A 22,960-nucleotide genomic window follows, 5' to 3' on the forward strand; every position below is an offset into this window, starting at 1 on the left:
TTGAGCCCAGGAGGACAAGACCACAGTGAGCTCTGATTACACCAGACTGGGTGACAGAGTGAGACCCTGTCTCAAAAAAAAAAATCTACATTGCACAGGCACTATCCCCACACCAGCCCCCCAAAGCTCCTAGGATCCAAATTTCTAATCCAAGGAGAATGCAGATGCCTGGAATCCATCAGTGCTTGGGAAACCATGACCTGTAACTTCCTCCTCCCACACCCTGTGGGCCAGGCTTGCCTGGGACAAGGGACAGACAGGCCTGTCTCAGGGTCTCGCCAGGGAGTATTGGCTGCAGTGAGTGGGGGAGGGGCTCTGCAAATGGAGAGTGAATGAGAACCCAATCTTTGAGATCGAGTGTCCCCAGGGTCCTGTTCTCGGCACAAGTTCTCAGGATGCATCAAATACAATGCAACCTGGACTCCCGGATCCCACCTTGGAACGTAAAAAGGGCGCTCGTGCCCAAACTGGGGAGGTCAGTCTGCGTTAGCCAATGGCAAAGCCCCAGTGCTGTTCTCTTGCTTTGTATTTTTTGTAGAGATAGGGTCTTGCAGCACTGGGAGCCAGCAGATACTCCCTCTCACTTTCCTGCTCATGCTGGCATTTCCTGACCACCTCTGAGTTCCAATACCTAAGCTTCTCAGACCCAGAGAAGGAGAAGGATCTGAGGGCCAGGGTGCCACCTCCGGCATCTTGCTATGCAAGCTCCAGGGACCCGAGCCACCGCTGTCTCTGCCAGCCCATCGCCATGGCCTTTATTATTTGTAAAATTTTATTAATTTACTTTTTTAGAGATGAAGTCTTGCTCTATCTTCCAGGCTGAGGGCTCACTGCAGCCTTGACCTCCAGGGCTCAAGGGATCCTCCCATCTTAGCCTCAGCCTCCCAAGTAGTTGGAACCACAGGCCTGTGCCATGATGCCTGGCTAGCTTTTGTATTTTTTGTAGAGAGGGGTCTTTCTATGTTGCCCAGGCTGGTCTTGAACTCCTGGACTCAAGCCATCCTCCCGCCTCGGCCTTCCAAAATGCTGAGATTACAGGTGTGAGCCACCGCGCCCGCCACTGTGGTCTTTAGAGAGCTAGTCCCTCCTCTTCCCTCCTCCTGCGGCCTCTCCACTTTTCCAGCACTCTTGTCTCTGAAAGGGAGCCTTGCTGAAGCTGGTTGTTTCTCCCTTCCACCACCCAGCATCGCTCCTGTTACTACCAGCACCCAGCCCCTTACCTGGCCTCCACCTGCTGGGCAGGGCTCACTGGTGACCTCCCCACAGGCTCGTTATGTGGCTCCCTGAAACCCACGTGACCTGGATAGGTGGCACTGGGACCTCCCAGAGCAGGAAGCCAAGACTCAGGGAATGGAGCTTTGCCACGGCCACCAGCTAATACAGCAGAACAGGGCTTCCCGCATGTTGGCCTCCAGGGGCCACTGCTTTCTAAGATCCTACAATGCCCTTCAAATGTGTTGATGTAGTTTGGATGTGTGTCCCCTCCAAATCTCATGTTGAAATGCGACCCCCAGTGTTGGAGGTGGGGCCTAGTAGGCCCTACTCATTTAGGTCTCAGAGGCAGATCACTCGTGAATGGCATGGTGCCCTCCTTGTGGTAATGAGGGAGTTCTCCCTTTATGAGTTCATGCAGGAGCTGGTTGCTAGAAGGAGCCTGGCACCCTCCCCTGCTCCCTCTCCTGCGTGTGACACACATACCCCCACTTTGCCTTCCACCATGAGTGGAAGCTCCCTGAGGCCTCAGCAGAAGCAGATGCCGGTGCCATGCTTGTACAGCCTGCAGAACCCTAAGCCAATTAAATCTTTTTTCTTTCCAGTCTCAGGCATTCCTTTATAGCAATGCAGAATGGACGAGTACATGTATGAAACCCCAGTCCCTGCAAAATAACATTTATAAATGAGTCAGAGATAAATGGCGCAAGTCACACAGACCCTGGACAGCCTCCTTGCAGCTGATGACCCAAGACATCATAGGGCTTCCTGTCCCCAGTGAAGCCCCCTTTCCACCCCAGGAGGCCACCCAGGGGGACATGAGTGGTGGCCCTAACAGTTGCACCTGCAGCTTTGGGACTGTTGGAACCTCAGTTTCCCCAGCTGAACTGGGGGGCTGTGGTTTAGAGCAGGGTCCTCCCAGGGTAGCCTCAGGAGCATGAGTGCCACGGGGAACCTGTGCTGGGTTCACCCAGGCTGCCTCTAGTTTGGACCTTCTAAGGCTGACGGGGAAATTTCTATGGCTTCCTTGAGTCTAAACTTGCTCCGTGGCCTGTGTCTGTCTTCATGAGGACTCTGAGGGTCCTTGGGGGCTCCCTTGGGCCGAGTCTCTGGGGAGTCAGCCTTGCTGATAATCACCCTGGGGGGTCAGGGACCTACCTCCACCCCGTAGTCAGTAGGGTCTCCAAAAGAGAAAGGTAGTAGCAGACGCTTAAAGCAAGTGTGGGAGACAGAAAGGGGCAACATCAGGTGCCTGGAAGGTGACGGGCACAGACAGACCCTGAGCACTGGCTGTCAGTTCGTGGCTCCTGCCTGCTCATGGCCTCAAGCAGAGCAGCCACGAGTGGCCACTGTCCTGCCCACTTGGGCTTCTGGGGCTTCTGATGAATTCTCCAATCTCCCCTTCGACCTCTCCCACACTTTGTAGGCATGCAAACAAGTGTCTGGTCAGGGACGAAGGGTCCTTGCTGAGGGTCACTCACACAAGGAACCACAGGTAAGCACTTGGGCGGCGGGGGTGGGGCGGGAGGTGGGGGTGGTGATCTTGTCATCCGTCACTCCCTACTCACTTCCTGGATGCCATCGATCTGGATCACAGTGAGGTCTGGGCCCTGCCTCAGGGCGGTGGGAACAGCAGGGGCAGGAAGGCTGGGCCCAGTCCCGGGGGAGAGGCTGAGGCCAGCCTGCCCTCCCTGCCCCCATGCCCTGCACCCCAAGCCTGTGATTCACCGGATGAGGAATTCATTCCCTCTCCCCTCTCACTGCCAACACCACAGTGTCCCAGGAAGAGTCCGTGTTTCCCACGTCCAGCTGCCACACAGCTGAGTGGCTGGAATTCTAACTGCCCAACTGGATGGGACACCAGATATCCCTCTGGCCGTGCAAAATTCGTGTCCCAAGGGAATGTGCCCCTGCTCTTCCAATATCTCCAACCTCTCTTGCTCTGTCCCCTTTCCCTGGAATCCCAGCTCTAGAGGGAACGGCAGGGCTGGGCTAGCAGATCGCAGCACTCCAGCACCACAAGGCCTAGTGGAACCATCGTGTGATCATCCAGAAGGCCCCAGAAATGGAGATGATGCTTAGTGAGTTTTCAAAAACAGAACACAAACTGTTTCTATCCTTAGAAAAACAAAAAATTGAAAAAGTTGATAAGATCACAGACTTGTCTTTCCTTCCAGATTTTCACTAATGCTCTTAGGTTCTTTTTTTTTTCTTCCTAATAATAGTTTGTTTTGAAGGGGAGGCTGTCATATTCACTCAGAACACACACAAATGTAGTTTTGTAAAATGGCCCCAGTACCTAGACCCATGGCTCCCGCCTGTGGCCAAAGTCACAGCAGCCATGCCTGCAGCCCACAAGCACTAATGGTTTTTCTTCCCCATTCCGTCACTTCTGTTGAAAGGCCGGGCAGCTCGCCAGGGGTACGGCAGAGACGCTGGCTGTGACATGCAGGTGAGGAAGGAGGCTGGCCCAGGACCACAAGGCAGGCGGTAGGCCAGCCCAGTCCGGGCCATGCTGGCCTCCCCAGCTTGGTTTGGTCCCATGTGCAATTTCCCGTCTTATGTGGTGGCACTGGAGGTGCTACCTAATCCCTGTGGATGGAGGCTCAGGGCAAAGCGTGGGGGCCTTCTCACAGCCACACAGCTGTGGAGATCCTGAGTGGCCATCGTATCCAGCCTCCACTGTTCCCGTGCAAGTCCTTCTGAGGCTGGCAGGCTCTTAGGTTTCTCAAGTCCAGGCCTGGTGTCTTTTAGCAGTAAAATTTAGCAAACTCAGAGCACCCATGTACCAAGGGCACGGCTCTGTGCTTGCATGTTTGCTGGGGGCGTGGGGACCTCACAGTAATGCTCCACGCAGGTGTGTGGACAGGTCTGGAAGGCGGGCATGGGCTCTAACTTGGGCCCTGTTACTCGCTTGTTTGCTCTTTCTCTCTTTCCCCTCCTGGGCCTCAGTTTCCCCATCTGTCAAATGGGGTAATGGATCCCTCTCCTACCTGAAGCTCTGAGTGGGGGGGGAGCAGTGCATGGAATGGGGACACTGCTCTCAGGCCCTGCTGCCCTGCTGGATGTCATCTCAGCCTTCTCCTGGCCTGAGAGGGACCCAGCGCACCCCACTCGCAGGTCTGCCAGGGCCACCCCTCCAGGATGCAATTTGTGCCCTGAGTCCAGCTGGTCACCTCCTGGGACCCCTCTGGCTCCAGCACAGCTGCAATGCAGGCAGGTGTGGAGGACCAGGGCAGGTGGGTGTCTCTGCCATGGAGGGTCCTGCTTGGGCAGGTGGGCTTCCGCTTTGTGGGGCCTCTGGAGCAAACATCCTGTTCCAAATCTGTCTTCTTAAGATCAGGGCCACTCCATGGGCGGGGATAAGGCTTCCTTCCTCAGACCTGAGGCTCGAAGTGTTTCCCTGTTGGTGGACGACCTCCCATCTAGCCCAGGCTGAGACTGCCCGAGGGTGCCCATCTGCCCGGGAGACCCCCGGGGCCCTGGTTTCTCCTCACACCCAGTGGTGGAACTGCAGCTGCCTGGAAGACCACTCTTGGCAGCTCAAGCACCTTGTGAGCCGGCCAGGGTCCCCAGGACTTAAGGCCCCCAGGTCCCTCCTGGGTGTCGGCACCCCTTCCCGGTCCAGGCTGCCCGGCCCTGCCTGGAGCTCTCCCAACCCGCACCTCCTCCTGCCCGCCGGCCCAGCTGGGATTACTGACACATACTTTGAACGAGTCCCAGCAGGCACAGTGGCTCCTGTGCCCGCGGCCACGCACTTGCCAGTTTCCCTGGGCGGCAGCGGCACGTTTTGCTGGGGAAGGAATGTGGAAGCAGCAACGTGAGAGACACCTCCAGGGTGTCACCTGGGGAGGCCAGTAGGGAGGCCAAGGAAGCGGCCATGTACCCTCACGAGCCTCAGGGCTATAACCAGTGAGGGGTGGGGTGGGGGATTGTCCAACATTAAAGTGCACAGCCTGGGCCACGGAGCAAGACCCCATCTCAACAAAAAATAAAAAACACTAGCCAGGCGTAGTGGCACAAGCCTATAATCCCAGCTACTCACAAGGCCAAGATGGGGGAGGATTGCTGGAGCCCAGGAGGTCGAGACCAGCCTGGGCCACATGGTGAAACCCATCTCTACAAAAAATACAAAAATTAGCTGGGAGTGGTGGTGCGCGCCTGTGGTCCCAGCTACTCAGGAGGCTGAGATGGGAGGATCGCTTGAGCCCATGAGGGTCGAGGCTGCAGTGAGCCAAGATCACATCACTGCACTCCATCCTGGGTGACAGAGTGAGACCCTGTCTGTCTGTGGGGCTGTACAAGTCTCCTTTGTGAATGACATTCCTTTTCTTCAGCCTCGGTAGGTGCAGCTCAGCACCTCCCAGATACCACTTGGGGCACAGGCTCTCATCCCTAGGGAGCTTTTTCCCTTTGGGAGCCAGAACCAGCCTCCTTGGCACCTGCAACCTCTGCCCCAGCCCCTGCCCCTTGAGCCACACAGAGTCTAATCCTTCTTCCCCAACCAATAGCCTTCAGAGACATGAAGTGGGTCTTCTGAACAGAAACAGCGACCCAGCCCTTCAACTACTCTTAAAGGGTGCAAGTTAGAAGTCTCATGTTTGGGTCAAAAATCCAATGGATGAGGGCTACAGGCAGTGGTCCACATTGAGAGATCCCCCTGACCCCCATCGCTCCAGGTGTGGCTTCAGGCTGGCTTTCTCAGACTAGAGTCTCAACAGAGGGACGTGGTTGGTTTGTTTTTAAATTTCCATTATTACAAAATCCACAGAAATGGTTGCAGCACCGTCAAACCGCTACAATGTCACCAAATCCTTTTTAAATTCCCATTTCTGTTCTGATTTCTTCATGGCAGGTGGCCAAGCATTCACATTTGGGCTCTGCACGGTAGGCCCCACATTGAGAAGCCCCAACGGGGTCCCTGGATGGAGATGGCGCGAGCCCTGTTGCCTGTGTCTTGGGAGGGCTGCTGGACACCAGAGCTTCCCTCCTCACAGTACGGTGATATGCACAAGGGACCCAGTGGAAGAAGTGGCCACTGGGCGGTCACCACCCCTAAGACTGGGCTGCTATGACTGTATCTACTCATCCTGCTCTCCCTGCTACAAAGGATTCCAGGAGGCTTATGCGAAGCAAACATCGTTAGAACAAGCCCCGTGAGTCAGAGGGGCAGCTGGCCTCAAGGGCCCAAGCTGGCCAGTGCCTGAGGTGCGAGCACCAGGCAGGAGGAGCTTTGCACTCTGGAAGGGTGCTGTGGGTCCCTGAGGTGGCTACGGATCCTGGCAGTCATGCAGGGCCAATGTCTGGTTGCAGACACTTGACGTGTGGCCACTCCTGACCGTCACCCTCAGGAGGGGTTTGTGTGTGGGCAGCTCTGAGGAGCAATGCCACCCCCAGGGCCCTGAGATCCCACAGCTCTGGGAGGGCTGCCCTGGTGGCTCCACTCAGCTCGTTTCACGAGTTTTATTTGCTAGTGACTGCTGTCCTCAGCACCAGAGGCAGAGACGAGAGGCAGAGACTGCAAAAGACAGAGAGACAGAGATGAAAAGAGATAGAGTGACAGAAACAGGCAGAGAGAGACAGAAGGACAAAGAGTGAAAGAGAGAGACAGACACAGAGAGACAGAGATGGGCAGAGACAGATACAGGGAAGAGAGAGAGAAAGACAGGGAGAGACTGAGAGACAAAAGTATGGAGATATGGAGGGACAGAGACAGGGAAGAGAGAAACAGAGACAGAGAGACACAGACAGCTGTAGGCAAAGGGAGAAGGAAGAAGGGGCTAGGGTGAGGCCAGGCCTGTGGAGGGAGTGTGCCAGTGGCAGGCTAATGTGGAGGCAGGGCGACTCTGGGAGTGGCAACCATCCCTCCTATCACAAGGCCCTTCCCATCTGAGCTTCTGGGTACCCTGGGCTATGTCCCTGCCCTGCCCAACTGGCCCCTCTCAGTCCCCAAAACACCCATGCTGCAGCCACCTGCCCACACACCACACATGTGTGCCTGACCCGTCATTCCAGCCGAGCTCCTTCCCTCCCGCACCCCTTCCTGGCTCCTGCCTCTCTAAGCTGCCTCTTCACCCGACCCGTCTTCCAGTCAGGCTGTCTCCCCACCGCAATGAGGCCCACCGGGACTGAGGACACAGGGGCAAGGTGCCTGGCGGTGGTGCAGTGCAGAAACTGGCTGAGCAGGGCCTCCAGGGGTGCCGGCCCTCCAGCCCATGAAGGGCTGGGAGGAGGGGCTGAGCTCTTGTGCCCAAGAGGTTGTTTGCACCCATGAGTGTGTAGGAGAGTGGGGGCCTGAAAGGACCTACATGTTCTGTTGAGGGCTGTGTGAGATGCCCTATAAAAATGGAGGTCGTGATGTGTTTCTGTCATAGTGACAAGCTCGAGGCCCAGAGGGATGTGAGGGAGACCCTGGAGGGAGCATGAGTGAGGCTGTGGAGCAGGCCAGGGGCAGGGAAAAGGCTGGACACAGCCCACACCGCACTTCCCCGGGACAACTGGGCTGGCCATCTGCAGGCAGCCAGGTGTCTGTGCTTGGGATCCCATAGTCCAGCAGGAGCTGGTGACGGCCGGACAGAAGGAACGGCCTGAGAGGGAGAGCAGGGCTGGGTGAAGGGCGGAGCTTGCTGTGCTCTGCCAGGCAGCGGCGGTGGGTATGGCCAGGCCTGGCAGCAACTCCAGGTGGCTGGGAGGGTGTGGGTCCCAGGAGAGGGCCAGGACTGAGAACAGAAGCAGGAGGTGGCCATGGCGGGAGTGCCACAGCCCAGTCTGGTAAAGGCAGCAGAGGGACATGAAAGATGAACAAAATCCAGTTGCGAGCCCCGAAGTGGGCTTGGACCCTGGGGAGGCAGTGGCAGGAGGCACAGGCCCACCTCTAGGGTCCTGGTGGGGTCCCTGGGGAGATGACAAGATTCCATTAACCCAGATATGGGAAGAAGAAGGGAGAGGTGGTCAGAGTGCCCTGCAGTGTGGGTATGCCTGGGGATTGTTCTCAGATGGAGCCATGGTCTCCTTGGAGCCCAGCTGCCCTGTCCTCTGTCCATGTGGGCTCTTCCAAGAATTCTTGTTCCTGAGAACTCAGCTTAGAAGGGGCGTGCAGGGAGGCGGGGGCCACTAGGTTCCTGCCGTCTGTGGCCTCATGGGACGCAGGTGGTCAGGTGCATATGCCTTGGTCTGGTCTCCTGCCTGGCTCCTCTCTGTCACCGGATGAGCTCAGAATGGATGCCCCTGGGCGTCTGTGCAGCTCTGGGCCATTCAGTGTCAGGCTAGGCCCATCTCTCTGCATTTCAGACCTGCTCGGCCTTGGGACCACTGGCATCTGCTGCGTGGGTATAAGACACCTCTGGGCCACCCGGCCCTGGGGAGGCAGGTGGCCCTTCACACTCTCACAGGGCTGCTGGCCACAGGGACACCTTTGCCTCTCCCTCTGCCAACTTCAAAAGCCTAATTACCCTGATTTGGGCTGTTTCCTGGTTTGTTTCTCCAGGTGAGGAGATTCCCCTTCACTTTCACTTTCATGTGCCGTGATAGTGGAGGGGGGAGAATTAAGAGGCCAGCGGCTTCATGTTAGGGAGGGGCTGGGGGCGCAGGTGAGGAGTGACAGAGAGGCCCCCCATCCCAGCCTGCTCTGCTCCACTGGGGCTCACCAGGAGCCCACCTGGCAGGGGCCAAGGTCCCCTCCTCCCCTGGTGATGCTTAATCTGGGGTGGATGCGGGGAGGCAGGAGAAAGGAGGAGATGCTCTACTGGGTAGAAGACCAGAGAAAGAGAGAGAATCTTCCTCGGCTATTAAACTGTAGGATGCCAGCAGCAGGGGTCCTGCAACGCTGTGTCCTTCTGTAAGTCTTCTTACCTATGCTGCCGGTGTGCTGCTCACACCTGGGGGAAGGCTTGTCCTTGCTCCAGTCCCAGCAGCCTGCCTGGGGGCAGAGACGGGATCAAGAAGGGGGCAGACTTGTCCCCAGGGAGCCAGCCTCCCCCAAGAGGAGGCTGCTTCTCAGGAAGCAGAGAATCCCCAAGTGTGAGAACCCTACTGAGAACAAAGTGGGGGTGGGGATGGGGGAGGGGTCCTCACCACCCACCCGGGTCAGTGTCAGGTGGGGTTCTATGCCCCGCTTCCCTGTGTGGCCAAAGGGCTGTCCTGGACTCTTGATAGGAGGGTGTGGAGGGTACAGGGACTTCACTTCTCTGCTCCTCCTGGCTCCCCTGCGGAATGCCTGACTGTCCCCGAGGGTGTCTCAGGGTCCATTCAGGGTAGAACACAGGGGGCCCAGGTGAAAAGGAGGTATACATGCGTATGAGTTGGATGGGGACCGAGGCTAGGAGCCCTCAGGGCCGACAAGACAAAGATCCTAGGGCGCGGGGTTGCCAGTAGGCTGGCGACATTTATGGGAAGGGCGCGGGGGCGAAGGCGCTTCCTTTTGCGCTCAGGAACGCTGCGGCGGGTTCTAATTAGAAGCCTGGTGCGTAAGCCGGCAGCCCTCGGGGCTCTCTCGGACGGACGCGCTGCCCCTGGCTCCCTGCGGCCGTCTAGACGCGCGTCAGTAACCCCGCGCCCCAAGGCGAGCCCCGAGACTGACCCTCAGGTGGGCCATTGGGCGCCGCAGGTGCCGCACGGGAAATGCGGCACGCGGAAGTAGGGGCGCGCGGGGGTCCCGGAAGCGCGTCCCCGCGGCCTCGCGGCCTCTTCCAGGCCCTTCAGCTGCCTAGGGCTGCCCCTTCCCCGCCCCGCTGCTCCTGGCCCGGCGCCCCTACCGCGGGAGCCCCCGCTCCTGAACCATCTCGAAGAGAAAAATTATTATCGGATTAGATGTACCTCGGCTCGCTGGGTCTCCCCCCTTCCCCTCGGCGTAATTATTATAATTCCAGGCTGCCGTCGGAGAAGGATGGGGGGGAGTGTGCATGCTTGTGGGGAGGCTTCTCTCCAACTGCGGGTCCTACCAGCGCTGCGCCCGGCCCTGCGCGCCCACATTCCTCCCACTTGTGTTCCTCAATCTTGGGCATCTCAGAGAGCCCTTATTCGGAACTGGGGTGATCCTTGCTTGGTGAGGGCTCTGAAGGATCACAAGCCCTGGCGAAAGTGTGGACCCCGTTCCCCCTCCCACAGGATATGTGCGGTGGAGGTGGGAGGCCTGAGAGAGACCTTTCGGGACCCTTCCTTTGGTTTATCTGCACTTCCATCGCCAGGCTGGGGAGGGTCTCACGGAACGCGCCTTTTCTGGCTTGGAGGGCGCAGCACAGCGCTTTCTGATTGAGGGTCCTGGAGCCCCTCACACCCCGTGCTTAACTCACCCTTACCTCTCTCTACAGCAGCCCCTCCTTGCCAGGCGGACCCAGGCGGAGGGCTCGCAGAGAGGCCCCCTGGAAACCCCCGCGCCCGGACTGCGGCGGGGAGGCGCGCGGGGCCCAGGGCCGGCCCCCAGTGCGCCCCGCCGCCGGCTCTGCGCCACTCCCCGCCGGGTCCCAGCTTTCTTTACGTAACCACGCTGCTCCGAGCTGTTCAGTCTTGTCTCACCTACTTTGTTTTAAAACGTGTGTGTGTGTTTGTGTGTAAGATACGGTTTTTGAGGAAAGTCTCAGGCGAATTCTCTCTCGCTGGCCCTCTTCCCTCGCCTGTCCCCTGGCCTCGAGCTGCCTGTCCCCTCGGTCACCGTGCGTGCCGACCTTCTTTCAGCCTCTCCCCAGCCCACTGCTCGCCCTGTCCGACGCCAGGGGCAGCTAGGACCTCCGCAACCTCCCCTACTCCCCCGGTCGGGAATCAATGTCTCCGGAAGCTCCGCCACCCACGCGTCCCAGCTGCCTGAACAGGTCCAAAGTGGCCGTCAAGGAAAACCAACCGCCCGCGGCCCGCACGCGGGGCTGCAGCAGAAGGGCGCGGGCTCGGGCCACCGCGGGGTCCCTGCCCGAGGGGGCCGTCTGCTGCGGGCGCGGCGCACAGGGGCAGGGGCGAACGCGAGGAGGCTCACTCACCACCAGATCGGGTAGCTGCCCAGAGCCTGCTTCAGGCTGCAGAGGAGTAAGAAGTATCCGAGCGGGGCCATCGCCGCGCGAGAGGGCGCGGAGGGCCGGGAGTCCGCCCCGAGAGCGTGAGCGCCGGGGCGGGCCGGGCCCTGGGAGCTGGCTTGGCGGCGTCGCTGGGCCCTCCTGCGGCCGCGGGTGCGCGGGTGTGCGCGGGCTCCGAGGGCGGCGCTGCGCCAGGTGGGCCGGCGGCCGGGCTGCGGGCCGAGGCCCGGGGCGGCGCGGGGCGGCGGGGGCGGGGCAGCGCCGCGGGGGGCGCCCGCCGGGGCCGGGGCCCGGGAGTGGCAGGCAGGGGCGGGCGGGGCCCTGGGAGCCCGAGCGGCGGCGGCGGCGTTGGCCCCCTCCTGCTGCCGTGGGTGCCGGTGTGTCTGAGGACGTGCTGGTGTGCGGGCGCCCAGGTGTGCGCGGGGCGCTGGGGTGCGCCAGATGGGCAGACGGCCGGCCCGGGGCTGCGCGATCCGCAGGCGCCTTCCTGGAACTCCCGGGCCGCGTCCTGGGTTTCCAGCCCCGCGCGCCCTGCGCTCACGGTGGGACCCACAGTCCCCCTCTCGCTCCTGGTCTATGGCGAGCTCCGTCTCTTGCCCCCGAGGTGGCTGGGCTAGGGCTCCCCTTCATCCATCAACCTTCTCGGGGCGGGGGTTTGGGGCGGGAGCGGACGGTTGTCGGGTGCACGTCCTTTGGCCCGGTCTGCCTGCGGCCGGACTCCTTCCTCTGAGACCAGGGCTGTCCGCGCCTTCGGAGGATAGAAAGGGTCCGGGATGGGTGCAGCCTGCAATGGGGACAGCGGCCAGGTGGACCTCCAAAGTGCAGCCACGCGCCTGTGGGTCACAGTTGGGGACGAGTGGAACTCTCTGTGGCGCAGGTATTGACCCCTCCATTTTTCTCCCCATCACTCCACCAGGGAAGAGAACAGTGGAAGCCCCTGACGCGATGGGACGGTGGGGAAGCGCAGTGCTGCCCCCAGGTTCTGGGACCACCAGCCTCCAGGTCTGCCCAGAGCTATGCGGCCTGTTCTGCCAGAGAGATTTCTGACTGTTTAGTTAAGCTATAGGAGTTTGCTGATGGAGAGGGGAAGACCTGAGAGGGAAAGTGACTTGCCCAAGGTCACCGAGTGACCAGTCAATTCTCCAGCTCCCAGTCATTTGCATATCCATGTGTAGCCCCGGGAGCTGCCTGGGGAGATTGTAATTTGCAGAGGGAAAGTGTCCCCAGCCTCCCCCGGGGGGACCTGATAACTGGGATGGTTAAGAGGCACTCTCCCACCGCGGCTGGTCCTCCTGCAGTCACACTGTGACCTAAGCGCAGCAGGAATCTTGGTTACCGCGTTGGAATTGAGGAAGGAAGCTCCGGGAGCTTCTGAGAGTTCCAAGCAACTCCAGACCCATCCGTGGTGTGTTCTCTGGGGATCCTGCACTGCCCAGCCTGTGGGCTAGGCCTCCTGTGCGGCTGCAGAGTTGCGGGAGGGAGGTGCATGGAGAGGCAGGGATGGGCATGTGGCCGCTTCTGTGCAGCTTCTCAGGGAGGGGGTGGCTGAGATGTCCCCAGGTGTGTCACTGGCTGGCTGATGGAGGCAGCTGCTTCCCACAGTGTGCCCCACTCACAACTTGGTTCTGCATTTGCAGAGGGAGCCTGTGGTCCTGTGGACACCGGCCCTAGGGATCACCTGGTGACTATGTCAGGAGTCCTGAATTCAGAGTGACAGCCATTCTCTTTGAAAAAAAGTTCCCTTTGCTCCTCACTACCTTGGGAATCCAGTTCCCGCTACGCATGCCGGGCCGCCCACCCGCTTCTCCCAGGCACTGCAGGGCCCCCACCCTCAGAGGGAAGGAGGGAAGAGCTCTGGAATGAAGCGGCGGTGGGGACAGGGAGGGGGAGGGGAGGGAGCGTGTTTGTGCTCCTCTGGACTTTGCCTTGCAGCAAAAATCCCACCCAGTTGTGGTACTGGGGGAAACCTGGGCTGCAGGTGGGGTGTGCGCCTGAGCCCAGCCTGAGGCATGCAGACTCTTGTTACCCCCACCTCCCCAGCAATGAGGCTCAGGGATTAGAGCCCCCCAGAGGATGCCAGCTCTGCCCACCGACAGGATGGGCCTCGTGACCTCACTGAAGGGGGCAGGTGAGCGCAGCCTGCTCAGTCCTGCCCTCTTGCCCCTTGGTTTCCCAAGCCCCTCCTCCTTTCTTCTCCCCCATCAGGCCCCGTCCTCTGCCCGTGCCACCTGGGTAGTGGACACACTGAGAGCCGGCCGCTTCCCAGGCTGCAGAAGATGAAGGGAGGAGCAGACTCCAAGGCCCCAGGCAGGAGCTCAGCCTGCCCAGGCCCAGCTCTCAAGCGAGGGCTCCTGTTTCTGAAGACTCTGGATACCAGGGAGCCAGGGTAGGCTGAGTGGAGGAGCGGGTGGAGGCTTCTGGAACTAGCTCCTCGGTACCTGCCTGTACCATGTGGGGCTCCTCGTTCCCTCTGTGAGCCTCCTAAGAGCCTCGGCTCCTGAGCAGCCAAGTCAGTGGGGCTGGGCTGGGGTGGGGTGGAGAGCAGAGCGGGGGAGCAAGGGTGGGACCCCAGCTGGATGTCAGCGGCCTGAGGGGCTGCTCCTGAGCGTCTTCCAGGCTCGGGTGATGTTGCCTACAGCACCTCTTGTCCCTTGCTTGAGGTGCAGCGGAAGGTGAGGGGGCCTCCCTGGAAGCGCCCTCTGCTGTTGCCTAAAAGGAGCTGTCCCTGACCAGTCTGTCAAGGTCTATGTCCCCACCTGAGCATTGCGCTGGGGACTGGGATGGCGTAGGCCGAGGTCAAAGCATAGGGCAGGCTCCTGGGGGCATGCCGGGTGGGTGCTGAAAGGTGACTGAGACCCGGCCCTGTCTCCATAGACCTCCTTGTTGGCCAGGACACAGACCCACATTCCAACACGTGGAACGGGGAGGTGGGTGAGACCTTTACAAGCCAGCATCAGGAAAGGGCTCATGGTCCTCAGAGACGGCACGTGTGAGAAGGCCTGACAACCGGGCGGCTCTGGAGTTAAGCCCTGAGCAGCCAGCCATGTGTTTGATGAAACAAAACTCCCCATGTATGGATGGTGCTGGAGGGAACATAATTTCTGGCCTGCTGAAGGGCCCAGGGAGCGTGCTCCCTCCTTCCAGAATAGGCCCCCAGGCGAGAGGAGGTGCTGCCCACCCCAGAAGCTCTGTAAGACACCTGCTTGGGTGGGGTAAGCCAGGTGGGAGGGGCATCTCTGATGGGCAGTTTGCTGTGTGAGGCAGTGAGTTCCCTGTCTACAACGGGTGTGAGCCCCTGTTATGGGTGGGGCAAGCCAGGATTTCAGACACTAACTGGTCATCTTTTGCTTCCTTTTTTTTCTCATTTGAGCAAAAATAAGTTGGGGGAAAACAGGGAAGGGATTTGGGCAGACAGAGTTCAAGGCTCTGGGGGCTTTCTGGCTGAGGGACCCTGGAAGGAACAGCAGCAGGACAGGGTAGGGGTCCAGGGTCAGAAGACGGAGTGCCCCTCCACACTCAGTTCCACTGGAACTTGGTTCCTTCTAGAAGCTTCCCTGACCCTCCTTGTGGGGGTCACTCTTTGGATGCCTTCTCCATAAGCAGTGGGTTCTTGAGGTCAAAACTTTCAATTGGCCAGGTGTGGTGGTGCACACCTGTAATCCTGGCATTTGGGAGGCCAAGATGGGAGGATCATCTGGGCTGAGGAGTTCAAGGCTGCAGTGAGCTATGATTGCATCACTGCACTCTAACCTGGGCGATAGAGTGAGACCCTGACTCGAAATAAAATAAAATAAAATAAATCAAGAAAACAACTTATAGTCATTCTTTCCCCAGCTCCTCAGGCTAGGGCTTTGTTTATTAAGTAATTAGGTCCAGCAACTTAATGATTAGTAGCTATTTGAAAAAAAAAATCAGTTAAAAATAAATGAATCATATTTTTATTTCATCCTCACATAACTGCAGTTACTGGCCCTCCGGAAGCAACACTCTCACTTCTTGTTCATGCAGGACAGGTGACTCTTGAACAACACAGGTTTGCACTGCGTGGGTCACTTATGCATGGATATCTCCTGCCTCTGCCACCCTGACATAGCAAGACTTCTGTCTTCCTCCTCAGCCACTCAGTATGAAGACCACTAAGATGAAGACCTTTATGAGGACCCACTGCCGCCTCGTGAACTGTGAGTCTGGCTTCTTTTCTAGGTTTTCTGAGCAGGAGTTTCCTTTCTCCAGCTGAGTTTATTGTAGGAACACAGTGGATAACACATGTGGCATGTAGCATATGTCCTGACTGTGTGTGGGACCAGCAAGGCTTCTGGTCAACAGGAGGCTGTTAGGAGTTTTGTTTTCAGGGAGTCAAAAGTTATACTCAAGTTTTTGACTTTGCAGGGCGTTGGTGCCCCAACCCCCATGTTGTCCAAGACTCAATTGTACTTTCTTTAAAACAATTTTTTTTTTTGCAGGGATGAGGGCCTCACTATGTTGCCCAGGTTGGTCTTGAACTCCTGGGCTCAAGTGATCCTCCCACTTTGGCGTCCCAAAGAGCTAGGATTACAGATGTGATATTCTGCAACACCCTGGGAATTTGCTGTGGCGTCCCAGGGTGCCTTAGCACACAGTTCGGGAAGTGCAGCTGGAAAGAGAGCAGCCAGGGCTGGGCCTGAGATGCGCAGGTCAGCCGAACAGAGACAAGGAAAATGACATGGCCACCTGCTTCCCCAAAGCTGCTGTGGTGAGACAGGGTCTCTGGGCCACAGACCTGTCTGCCTCCCACCTCCTGTCTATGGCCATCCTGTCTTTCTATCAGTCTCTGTGTGTTTTCCTGTCACAGCCGATGAGCCCTCCTGCACAGTTGTGAGTTGCTCTTCCTGTCTGCAGCCCCTCTCTACATTCCTTGTCTCTGTCCCTCCGCCCCGTCTCCACCTTTGTTGGAGTTGTTCAGCCCAGGCACTGTGGGAATTACCTCCTCCACGTTAATATCACCATGAGAGCCTCCATGGACATTACTGATGTGGGTATGTCCTGGCAAGGCTTCGCAGGTACGGCTGTGAGCTCAGGGCTGTCTGTCTTCCTGTGGGTCACCTGCCCCCTGTGGGAGGCTGTATGTGGGGTCTACATATCCGCAGCTCTGGGTTCCTGCTGTGTATTTATTCAGACCAGGGTCTGTGGCCTCCCCATGGCCCCTGCCCAGGGCAGGTCCAACCCACAGAAGTTGTTGCTCTGCCCCCTTGCCGTGCACGCCAGTCGCAAACCAGGGTGGCGGGGGCACCAACCCTGTTTTCCCCTCACAGCGGCACACCACTGCACTGCTTCTCTCAGTGAGCATCTGCCAGCAGCCCAATCTGGTTACCTGTCTGCTTCTTACCATTGCCCTGTATCTATTTTTCTGAGCTTGCCGTTATATTTCTATTTTAAAAGCCTTTTCTCCTCTCCAGCCCAGATCTCTGATCAAATTTCCACTTTCCTTCAGTTCTCCGGAAGGTTCTTTTTGTTTATTTGTTTGAGACAGGGTCTCACTCTGTCGCCCAGGCTGGAGTGCAGTGGTGCCATCATAGCTCACTGTAGTTTCTAACTCCTGGGCTCAAGCAATCCTCTTGCCTTGGCCTCCCAAACTGTGGGGTACAGGGGTGAGCCCCTGCGCCTGGCCTCCAAAAGGTCCTCATGGTAAACGTGGGTTGTCAGATGAGATAATTTCTTGAAGGCTGCTGGAGCGGAGTGATGACAGTGACTACCATGCCCACTGTATGCCCACTGTGTGCCCGGTGATCCACCAAGCACTGTCTGGTCAGAGGGAAGCGAATTTCACCATGTTCTGGAAGTGGAAAAGGCTCAGTGAGGCTGAATGAGGAGGCACAGCCACCTGAGCCTCCTGGAGGCAGCACAGCAGGGCTGGGCTCTCTCTGAGGCTCACCATTTGTAGAGTATATGTTTCCCTCCAAGACTGGAAGACTGACGGCAGGACTCCAACTCAGAAGGTCATCCTTTTCTGGCTCCAGGGCAGAAGATCACGCCAGGATGGGGGGCATGCTCAGGAGTCCTTGTGGGCAATGAGGGGGTGGGTGGACACGAGCCAGTCCTCGTGAGCTTGCCTTTCTGAGCTGCCCTGTGGGATGAGGGCAAGGAGCCCAGTGGCCAGACTCCCTAGAGAGTGCATTTGCAGGGCTTGGGGTACCTCTTTGGGAAATAATTCAGTCTGTTTTGAGACATTGCTCTCTCCTCGGGTGTCACCCCTCCAACTACCCTCCTTAGAGTTGCATTTTGACCCTTCACCAGATCCCACCTGATGAAAACAACTGGAACCTTAGGTCAGCCCCTCCTTGTACAGAAAGACTGGGCTCAAGGCAAAGTGGAAAGAGCAATGGGCCCGCAGGGCAGACCCTGATTTCCGGGTCCCAGCCTCCAGGGATCCTTCTACACCCCCACACCGCTTTCTTTCCAGGAATGTCTGTTGACTCAAAGCCCTTCGCATGCTGTGCCATAGATGCCACCTTTGAGGAGGCTGACGCATGATGGTTGTGTGAACATCCCTTCACAAATCAAACCGTGTGTGTTCTCACAGGCAGCTCTTGGATGCCATGAAAGTCAACTCTGGGGTGCAACAGGCATGTCTCTCTCAGTTGACACCCCAGCCATCCACCTCCCAGCTCCATGCCATCCTCTCTCCCTTAGGGCATGATGTAGGAGACACATGATCTCATTCTCATTGCAAGGTGACTTCTTGAACCTGCTCTCCTTGCAGGTGGCCTGGTGATGTGTGGGGAATTGTGGACTTCTCTACGAGGAAGAGAAGATGGAATCTGGGAACCATGGAAGTAGGGCCATCAGCCTCTCCCTTTAGCCATGTGGTTAATCCTGGTTGATCCCATGAAATGGCCATGAAATGCTGGAACCATCCAAACACAGAATCACAGGATGCAGGGGAACTGAGTCAGTAGAACCCTCTGATCTTAGAATCTTATGATTCTCCAAGCATAAACCCACAGATGGAGAGTCTTAGAACCATAAGAAAATCAAATTTGAGAATAAAAAAAAATCACAATGCGCCAGACAGGTAGCTCATGCCTATAATTCTAGTGCTTTGGGAGGCTGGGGCCAGCAGGTCTCTTGAACCCAGGAGTTTGAGACCAGCCTGGGCAACATAGTGAGACTCCGTCTCTATAAAAAATTAGCTGAGGCTGGGCGCGGTGGCTCACGCTTGTAATCCCAGCACTTTGGGAGGCTGAGGAGGGCAGATCACGAGGTCAGGAGACCAAGACCACGGTGAAACCCCGTCTCTACTAAAAATACAAAAAAATTAGCCAGGCATGGTGGCAGGCACCTGTAGTCCCAGCTACTCGGAGAGGCTGAGGCAGGAGAATGGTGTGAACCCTGGAGGCGGAGCTTGCAGTGAGCCGAGGTCGCGCCACTGCACTCCAGCCTGGGCGACAGAGCCATACTCCGTCTCAAAAAAAAGAAAAAAATTAGCTGAGTATGGTGGGGTGCACCTGTAGTCCCAGCTATTCAGGAGGCTGAGGTGAGAGGATTGGTTGAGGCCACAAGTTCGAGGCTGCAGTGAGCCATGGCTGTGACACTGCACTCCAGCTTGGGTGACAGAGAGAGACCATGACTCAAAAAAAAAAAATCACAGTATCATGGAGTTCTGGAATCCTGCAGATTAATTATCCAGAATCCTGGCTCCCAGGCCATAACTTACTTCCCGGTGAAATGAGGGCATTAGACTCCCCAGACTTTCCTGTGGAAAGAGCTAAATTTTGTTGCCACAGCAGCTCTTAGGGACAGGTTGGTGGCTGCTTGCTGGAGTTCCGCTTCTGGGCCAATACTGCCACCAAGTGGAGATGCCAGAGGAGGGCGGCACTGGGTCCAATCTTCCCCTAGAGGCAGTGCCCCTTCTGGGCAAGGACGTGGGTTGCATGAGCGGCGCCTCCTCCCCAGCTCTTGGCTGTCCTGCAGGCCAAGTGGGATTTTACATTGTGGGTATGACCTATCTCATGGGAATAGTGGTGACCGGAACCCCTGCTGAAGCCTGCATGACCCAGCTGATCCCTGAGACCACAGGAGATGCAGTGTCACCATCTTTGGAGCATAAGCCAGAGCCAAGGCTCAGAGGCCAAGAGCAAGATTCACAGGGCTGCTGTTCACACATGGGCCTGGGCCTGGGCAGCTTGACAGTCACACTCCTCCTGTCCACCCCCATCACCCAGGATCATGGGTCTGGGACTCCCTTATCACTGGAGATGCTCTCCTTCACTCTGGTTCACCCCCAGCTTCATCTTTAGGGCCTCCCCTTGGCCTTGAAGATCCTGAGCTCCAGGGACATGGTGGGATTTTTAGAACGTGATACAAGTACTGAGTGCAGGTGGTTTATGTGGGAACATGGTTCTAGGGAACAGGAGAGTGGGGGAACAGGTGAAGAGAAAAAGCCATTGGTATCCATTGACTGCCATCTTCCCTGGTTGAAGAAGCTGGGACCCGCTGTGCCTCGCGAGGCACAGGAGACATGGCTCCAAGGAGACATGATGTTTTGTTTCTTACAAGGCCAGGCCATCAGCCCCTTTGTGGGCTTCCTCCCTAGCATCCACCTCCTGCACACCCTTTCCGACTGTCAACGGCACCCTACTCTCCCATTTCATGGAGGGAAATCGAGGCCATCAGCTTCTGTGTCACAACCTGCAGTCTCTGCAGAGAGGTTCTGTCTCTCCCTCCTCAGAGGGTTGCCGAGGTTGTCCTCCAACCCAACGGGTCCAGAAGCTTCCTTTCTGGTTCCTTCCTTGCTGTTCCTTGCTGGTTGTCCTCCAGCCCAGTGGGTCCAGAAGCTTTGGCAAAGCATTCATTCCTGTTCTCTCCAGGCTGTTCTCATACCAGGCTCAGCAACCACCACCATACTCTCCTAAATCTTCCACCTGCCCCCTCTACCTGCAGCTTCCTCTTAGTCCGGAAGCTATCAGCTATTTAAAGTGGTATTACTTCTTTCCATTTCCATGTTTTGTTGCTAGTGCTGACTTTTAGTATATTGGTGTTGTTTCCTGCAACTGTCCTAAGTTCACTTGTTAGTTCCAGCAGATTTATTCTTTTTTGTAGATTTGTTGGCGTTTTCCATATAAACAATTGTGTTACCTGTGAATAAAGACAGGTTACCTCTTCCTTTAAATTCTAGATGCCTTTCATTTCTTTTTCTTGTCTTATGGCACTGGCTAGAAACTCCAGGACAGTGTCAAATAAAAGTGGTGAGAGTGGATGTGCTTGTGTTGTTCTTGATGTTTAGGGAGGAAACATGCAGTGTTTTATTTAAGTGTGATGTGAGCTGAAGTTTTTCATAGATGCCACTTATCAGGTTTAGGAAGTTCACAGCTAGTTCTAATCTGCTGAGAGTTTTTATGTAAATATTGGAATTTATTAAGTGATTTTTCTGCATCTATTGAGACAATTATATGTTTTTATTTAGCCAATTAATATAGTGAATTGCATTAATTTATATTCAAATATTAAACTAACCTTGCATTCCTGGGATAAATCCCACTTGCTCATGGTGTATCATCCTCTTTATATATTGTTGGATTGGATATGCTAAAACTTTGTTAAGAACTTTTGTATCTATGTTCCTGAGAAGTACTGATCTAGAATTTTTTTTCCTTATAATGTCTTTGTCTGATTTGGGCATTAGGGTAATTCTGGCCTCACGAAATACCCATGAGTATTTCCAACTCTTTAATTTTCTGGAAGAGTTTGTGGAAATTGTTATTATTTCTTGCTTAAATATTTGGTAGAATTCACCAATGAAGCCACCTGGCCTTTAAGTTTCTTTGTAGGAAGGCTTGTAACTACAAATTCAGTTCTTTAAATAGCTATAGAACTGTTTTGTTTATTTATTTCTTGTGCGAGCTTTGGTAGTTGATGTCTTTCAAGGAATTTGTTCATTTTATAGAAGTTGAATTTATTGGCATGTAGATGTTTATTCCTGCTTATTTTTTAATATCTATAGAATCTGTAGAGATGTCACCTTTCTAATTATTGAGATTAGTCATTGTCCTCTCTCCTTTTCCTGGGTTGTCTGGATAGAGACAGAAAGCCCATGGGTTGAGCCTGTCCATGGTCTTCCTGAGTTCCTGGCCTATGAATTTTGGACGTGCTCAGCCTCCACAAATGCATAAGGCACTTCCTTGTGATAACTCTGTCCTGTCTTCAGGGACTCCACTTACATCTATGTTGGGCTGCTTGAAGTTTTCCCATAGCTCACTGATTCTCTTTTCATGTTTGCAGTCCTTTTTTCTATGCTATGTCTTCAAGTTCACTAATTTTTTCTTCTGCAGTGTTAAACTGCCATCAATGCCATTCAGTGCATGTGTCTGCTCAGATATCATAGTTTTCATCTTTGGAAGTTTGATTTGGTGCCTTTAAATATCTACTCCTTCTCCACACATAACATGCTCCATCTTTGCTCTGCCTTCTTGAACATGTGGAAGCACTAGAGGCAATTTTTTGATGTGCTTGTCTATTAATTTTATCATCTGTGTCATCATGTTTGTTTCTATTGCTTGATTGATTTTCCTCCTCATTCATGAGTCACATTTTTCTTCTTACTCACATGCCTAGTAATTTTTGATCAGATGCCAGACATTGTGAATTTTACCTTACTTGCTTCTGAATACTTTTGTATTCTTATACATATTTTTTCAGCTTTATTCTGGAATGCGGTAAAATTACTTGAAAACAGTTTAATTCTTCTGAGGCTTGCTTTTAAGCTTTGTTAGGCAGAACCTAAGCAGCATTTAGTCTAGGGATAATTTTTCCCCAGTACTGAGGCAATACCCTTCTGATCATTCCACCTGATGTCCTATGAATCACTAGATTTTTCCACTCTGGCTGTTGGGAAGACAAACTGTTGCTGGCACTGTGTGAGCTCTGAAGATTGCTTCTCTAATTCTTTGAGGTAGTAGTTTCATCACATGTGTGCACTGGCCAGCACTCAGATGGATACACTGAGGAACCCTTCTGAAAGTCTTGGGAGCTCTCTCCATGCAGTCAGTCCTCTCTGGCACTCTGCCTTGTGAACCCCAGCCAACTTGAACTCCCTGGACTCAGTCCTCCTCCCTGCTGCAGTGTAAACTCTCTCTAGACAGTGTGGCTAATGCAACTGAGGAACCTAGTGTTGAATTTTAAGTTTAATGAATTTCAACTTACATTAGGTAGCCACGCATGGCTAGTGGCTACAGCCATGGATGGCTCAATGTCTAGTGCAGCGGGTAGAGAGCCTGGGATGAGAGGTCCCTGCTCGTCCTTTGGGAAATGAGCTCTGCCTTCTCTGCAGTCAGGACATGTGTGAGCTCAGCTGGCTCTGGTCAGTCTGGAAAACCACAGTGGAGAGCTCCTGTCTATCACCTGTCCAAGGTGGGCCTTACATTTTCCTAGTTCAAGCTGGGTGCTATGATTTGAACACTTGTCTCCTCCAAACTCATATTGAAAGTAATCCCTGATGTGGCAGTATTGAGAGGTGGAGCCTTTGAGAGGTGATTGAGTCAGAGGGTTCTGCCCTCGTGAATGGATTAATCAATTCATGGATCAGTGGATTAATGGGTCATCATGGAAGTGGGACTGATGGCTTTATAAGAAGAGGAAGAGAGACCTGAGCTAGCATGCTCAGCACCCTCCCCATGGGATGCCCACTACTTCCTTAGGACTCTGCAGAGAGTCCCCACCAGCAAGAAGGCCGTCACCAGATGCACCCCCTTGGTCTTGGACTTCCTGTCCTC

General features: G+C 55.6%; 1 protein-coding gene across 2 annotated transcripts in view; it reads right to left on the minus strand.

Annotated features, from left to right (window-relative positions):
- Window positions 1-11,376, minus strand: part of WNT3A (Wnt family member 3A) — a 54,393-nt gene extending 43,017 nt beyond the window's left edge. Inside the window, exon 1 of one of the 2 annotated variants that reach the window (XM_003275114.2) lies at window positions 11,181-11,376. In XM_003275114.2, coding sequence (XP_003275162.1) covers window positions 11,181-11,251 — 71 coding nt within the window. In that variant the 5' untranslated portion in view covers window positions 11,252-11,376. The remainder of the gene's footprint in view (window positions 1-11,180) is intronic. The other variant, XM_003275115.2, reaches the window with a different exon arrangement.
- Window positions 11,377-22,960: the final 11,584 nt, after the last annotated feature.

This window comes from Nomascus leucogenys, chromosome 5 (assembly GCF_006542625.1).
Source record: "Nomascus leucogenys isolate Asia chromosome 5, Asia_NLE_v1, whole genome shotgun sequence".
NCBI lineage: Eukaryota > Metazoa > Chordata > Mammalia > Primates > Hylobatidae > Nomascus > Nomascus leucogenys.